Raw genomic sequence first — 6,118 nt, forward strand, 5'->3', positions numbered from 1 at the left:
ATTGGTTCAGGCTATTGACATATGTCTCCCATGCATTTTGTCTGAGTTTGTTTACACGTTCCCTGGCGGCATCAAGGGAGGCTTGATACAATTTTAGCATTTGAGGTGTTCTAATTTGTTTGTAACCCTTACCCACCCTCCTGACTCTAGCCCTGAGTTTTTTTCAGTTTGAGGTCATCATAGCACCGCTGTTGCCTGTTCCTATGATGCTGACCACGTTTTTTCTGTTTTTTTGGTAGAGACATTGTTGGTGAAGTACAGTATGTATCAGTCCTATCTATCAGATCATCATGGAGACTTTGGTAGTTGTCAGGCTTGTAATCCTTGTACCTGTCATGGATGAAGTTTATGAACTGGCTTTCATGTTCTTGCTTGACTGTGAGTCTACGTCTGTTGAGTTTACTGCCAGTGAGGGTGTCATTGGCTAGACGTATACTAGCTTGGATTGGGTTGTGGTCAGACATAAGATCAGCGACAACATAAGAGCTATGAGTTGTGTATGATAGATTAAAGCCAATACACATATAGGAGATCTCGCACTAAGGATGGAGGTAAGAAAGGAAACTCACAATAGCATTTTCTATATACAGTACATATGTTATATGTACAGAGCAGTCAGATGCTGGGAAGTTGTTGCGTAGTAGAGGAGTTGCTGTGGAGGAGCTTCGTTAGTGGAGGTCTTCTCTGCTTAAGAGCTTGGTGTTGTCTGCCCTCACGGCAAGGCAGGGGGGTATTTATATCTTTCTGCCGGATCAAAAATCGAAGTGCAAAGATGAGAAACGCTGCTTATTGGCTGATATGAAGGCGGTAACTGACCAGTCACCGAGCAGTTCGAACGCGAGGGCTGATTTGTGTAACTTGCCGCTGATTGGCTGGGAAGCGAATGGGAAGTGACCAATCGGCAGTTGTAGGGGAGAGTTTCCACTACAACACACACACCTACAACACACACTTTCCAACATTTATTATTATATATTCTCGTATGATCAGCCTCTTATGGTGTATGTTTTTTCATTGATAAAATATTAAATTCAATATGGTGTAAGAAGGTGGTGGAGGTTTGAGGAGGGGATGGGGATAACTGACCTCATAACCCCAAAAAAGGTTGTCTCCTACTCCTCCCCATGCCTGCCATTCCCATTGTAATAATTTTTCCTTTTTTTTTATTTTTTAATTAATAAAGATATGTTTACTATAATAATCTGTGCTTATTAATACCTGTACCCTTTATATACAATACAGTACAATACTTTTATAATGTATCAGTACTGTAATGATTAAATAAAAACAATGGTTAATTTGTTAATGGCTAAGCTTACTCACCACCAACCCTCCTCCCAGTGGAGAGGTCTGGGTGAAAAAAATGCCTTATTATTTGGCTTGTCATGTAATTTTGATGTCAAATTAATAATTATACATCATAATTTTTCTAATGTGTTTAATATTTTATATTAACTCATTTATGGTAAAACATACATCATAAGAGGCTCATCATTGGTGAAAAGGGGAGTACCAACCTCCCTGCCTCCTCCCTGACTGCACCTTGCCTCCCTGCCTTCCCCCTGACTGTACCTTGCCTCCTTGTCTTCTCCCTGCCTCCCTGCAACTCACAGTGTCTCACAGAAGACTGTGAACTAGATGTTGTGTGTGTGTGTGTATGATGTGGTGTTGGGGTATTAATTAATGAATAATAAATAAACAATATTGTATTGGTAATGGCAGTACAGTCGTTTGATGAATTGTAGTGACAAATGTAGTACGCTACTATTCATCAAACAACTGTCATTGACGATGCAATATTTCTTATTTATTATTTAATACCACAACATCACACCCAGACACCCCACCACCACCCACACACCCCCATATTGTATGACATAAATTTATGCATGGTTAACTGCGTGGTGGTGAATTAAAAGATAAGCTGTTGCGGAGCTTAGTGCTTGGCAACGCTGGTGCATGTTACCACTCATTTCCACTCCATCTCTCTAATCACCCTCACCTTTCTGCTTTCTCACTCCATATTTTAAAATGTTATGTAATGTTGAAGGGATACATTGTGATAAGTGTAAGTATAAAAAAATACTGTACTGTATTTTAGCTTTCATGTTTATTCAAGATATCTTCAGGTCCTGAGACCCACTAATCCCCCATCCAACAAAGGGTGGCCTGACATTTTATCAGAAGGTCAGTAATATGAGACCACTAATCCCCCACCCTAACGCCACCTGACATTGTGTCAGGTCAGGTCAGGTCAGGTCAGGTCAGTTACACGAGACCCACTATTCCCCCACAGCTCCAAGGGAGTGGAAAATACCAGTTTCATTCACGACCATATCTTATATATTTTTAATTGTTCAACATATTTATGTAACCAAACTTAAAGATAAACTACAGCAATCTGGCTTGTTTTAGTTAACAAATGGAGTTTCTAACTTAATTAGAAGTGCTTTTACAGACTAGTAGTTAGACTTTTGGAAAGAAAGCCAGCACACAGAAACATTCTGAGGATGTGGGCTAGTGTTTTTCTGTGCAAGATGCAGTGTTTAGACACTCGAAAAGTATTTCCAATAACCGGAAATATTTCCGTTGATGGGGGATTTTTCAGGGTTTAAGAAAGTCGCCTGGTTAGTCAGAAATCTCTCATCCCCGGACATGCTCTGTACCAATTGTTCCGGCTAACGGGGATATCACTGTACTCAAATTAATCACTATCTTGGAAGAATTCCAGGAATGTAATTTATATTCTGCTCAGTCAAGTCTGTGACATTTTATAAGAGAAAACTTTAAACCTAAAATCACCTTCACCCTCTTAATCATTACAGTATCTCCTTCTGGCAGGGAGTTTAAGTTTTTCTCTTATAAAATACCACTGACTTGACTCGGCAGAATATAACTTGCATTGCTGGAATTCTTGCAGGATAGCAATTAATTTGAGTATAAACATCCTATAGTTTGCACTAGAAATAAAAAAATACCTAGGAATTAACTTAGTACATTTGAGTGCAGCTTGTGATAATTTATGACTTGAATATGGTGGACACCTGCTGTCCCGAGGAACTTGATCTCACTCTCCTTTATTGTATACATTCTATATTTAAAAAAAAATATATATTTATCTTTTGAACAGGAGAGAATACAGTCTTGACAAAGAAATTGCTGCCAGCGGGTACCTGAAAGATGTTCAGGCATTCAATCAAGAACTCAAAGATGAACGAGATGCTCAAGATTCTGAGGACAGCGATAGCACATGTAGTGATGAACAAGAAGCAGCAGTTACTAATGAAGAGACTATTAGGGAAATGAAACTCCAGACAGAAACATTGTGTGAAAATCTCAAGGAAGAAACCAATATTGGAAATCTCTGTGAGGACTTCGAAGATCAGTCATTAGAGGCAGTTTTAGAAGACCAAGAAGAGAATGATGAAGAGAAGGGTAATATGGCTAAAAGGTGTTCCAAAAAGAAGGGTAAGGATTTGGATCGTGAAGCAAGGATGGCTCTTATAAAACAACTTGCAAAGGCACGTGAACTTCGACAAAAAGTTGAAGAAAATGGAGATGAAAAACCCTTGTTGGATGATGTCATTGATATGACTGTTAGTGATATTTGTAGTGTCAAGAGTTTTTCTACAACCACAAGCTCTATATCTCCTCGAGATATAAAATTCCGTATGCAAAAGAATCTTGAGAGGAGAGAGAAAAAGCAAGTATCTAAAAAAAACTTGAGAGTGAAAGGAGAAGCTAATGCGTACAGACGCGCTAAAAAACAGAATGATGCAGCAATAAAGGAAACAGCTGGTTGGGATGATTATTAAACTTTTTGAGCAATTTAATTATATTGATAATATTTCTTTCCCTACACGTGTTACAGTACTTTACCTGATACATTTTTATATGCATGAAATAGCAACTGTACCAGACTATTAAAAAACAAACAAGAAATCAGTACGACAAAACTAAAACATGTAGAGAGTTGACCCACCTTAGACATGAATAGAGTCAACTCTCCAGTTCTGGTTGGAAGGCAACCATTTTCAGGACCTTTTAACAAAATAGACTTTTTCATTCATTCTTTGACAGTATCATGGTAGGTAGTTCACAGGGGGATAGTGAAGAAAAATACATGGTAAGTAGGCTGCATATTTTACAAAATAAAAATGTAATATGAAAGCTTGTACCCGGTACTTCTTAAATCCAGGGTTTCTGGTCTTCATATTGAGATTTATCTCTAACCCAGCATCTTTGGTACTTATTGTGTCTCCTCTGGATGTGGAGCAACCCTCCTCTCTTACTTGTCGTCTCACGACTCCCCCTCTAATGGCGCAGATTATAGGTAAAATTGTTACATAGTAAAAGAAAGCATCAAATTTGGCACACATACTGTAAGCCTTATGGGATAATACAGTAATTGGATTTAGAAAGGATGCCACAAAATTGAGCAACAGGATGACTTTGATAATCTAGGTCATGGTCATGAACATCAAAAATGGCAAAATTTTAAAATATTGATTGATTTCTTATTGCTGTAAGCTGACATAGGCATCACCTTTGGTACCATAACTTCTTTTAGCACATTTTGCATTTAACAGAGTTCCCTCTCTCCACCTGCATTACTAGTTTCAGGCAAGAGAAGGCATCGCCTATCAGCCAATCAATATCGGGTTTCCAAGATGTGACGTCAGTAGCTCACAATTTTTCCATGATTCAGGCCCCTTTGAGCTTATTCTGGAGGACACTAGTACTCCTCACTCACTCCCACCAGAACTACTCTATGCTCCCTCTCCACCCACCTTCAACAACCTGTGTGTGTGTGGAACTACTCATGACTTCTCTGGCGCTCCATCTCTTCCTTATATCTGCTATGTTACGGCTCAGTGATGTTTGTGTATTTTACCTCTACCGTCTAAGTGACCTTTTTAGCCATATGTGCTACTTTTACCCTCTTGTGCATCATGACGGAAATCGCGTCAAATCATTGGGTAGCACTCTTTGCATTGGTGACACAAATTACAGGATAATTGCCTTAAATTTTTGTGCTTTATAGATTACTGCATGATCTTGTGAAGGAAGCTTCCAGAAAGTACCAAAGTGTGGTATGGGTAGAGTTCCGCTGTTCATCAGTTTCATCTTGTCAGTCATACTGGTAGGGCGAATCAAAGTTCCAAAGCCACCGTTGGAAAGCTCATAAAATTCTACTTCTATAACTATGATAATACTTTGGCAGGTTTGAGAGAAGATATCTGAGGTATGATATTGGGAACACAAATACAGTACGAGTACTGTAATTATTTTTCTTTATTCAGAATGACAAATTATAATCTGATTGTCATTTTTTCTGCATATGTTAAAGCTAAAACAATAATGAAGCTAATGATATATAATTCATGCAAAAGAAAATTCTTGTTGGATAAATTGGCTGCAGAACAAAGATGACCAGACTGCATGTTAGTGGTCTTATGTGACTTTTGTCGTGGTCACGGAAAATTGAAAACTTATTGCATATGTGAGAGGGTTAAAACTTAGGTGATCCTATTGTACTCCCATTATGCAACTTATTGTATGTGCTCCTGCCAGTAAACAGTTATCATTATGCCTCATTTGTTAGTAATATCTGGTCCGAAACTTTCTTATGTTTTTTATGTGTGCCATTATATGGGACCACTGCAGTGTTCTTCTTCTTGTATCATCATTTACTCCTTTAAATTCTTGTGCTTTTGACTGTACTTGGTGTAGGATGCATTTTGTCATGATCCAGCCTATCCAGTTGATGTAATTTGTGCAGAATATTAGTGCTAAGATTAATTATAAGAAAATAACCGTTGATGCATATTTAACTACCCTCCCAATATCTGGTATTTGAGAATTAATTTTTCTTTCAGATATTTTAATTCATTGGGAACACACTGATTTGTTCATTAGAGTAATTTCTAGAAAACATCTTACTTACATATTTCACTAAGTATTCTTTGAAAGTTTTTAGTAAACATTAAACTGTTGACTAGAGGTTTCTAATATGTGATAATATTGTCACAGCAACTGGTACCTGTACTACACGAAGCATATGATAAACACCACTATAATACTGTGATTGAAGTAACCCAGATATTTACAGTACTGT

At 37.9% G+C, this 6,118-nt stretch overlaps 1 protein-coding gene across 4 annotated transcripts in view; it reads left to right on the forward strand.

Moving 5' to 3' along the window:
• Positions 1 to 5,821, forward strand: part of LOC121869645 (serine/threonine-protein kinase rio2-like) — a 68,036-nt gene extending 62,215 nt beyond the window's left edge. For all 4 annotated transcript variants that reach the window (XM_042371172.1, XM_042371189.1, XM_042371196.1 and 1 more), the window contains one exon: positions 3,131 to 5,821. In XM_042371172.1, coding sequence (XP_042227106.1) covers positions 3,131 to 3,815 — 685 coding nt within the window. In that variant the 3' untranslated portion in view covers positions 3,816 to 5,821. The remainder of the gene's footprint in view (positions 1 to 3,130) is intronic.
• Positions 5,822 to 6,118: the final 297 nt, after the last annotated feature.

The sequence above is a fragment of the Homarus americanus genome, unplaced genomic scaffold (genome assembly GCF_018991925.1).
Source record: "Homarus americanus isolate GMGI-L3 unplaced genomic scaffold, GMGI_Hamer_2.0 scaffold32583, whole genome shotgun sequence".
NCBI lineage: Eukaryota > Metazoa > Arthropoda > Malacostraca > Decapoda > Nephropidae > Homarus > Homarus americanus.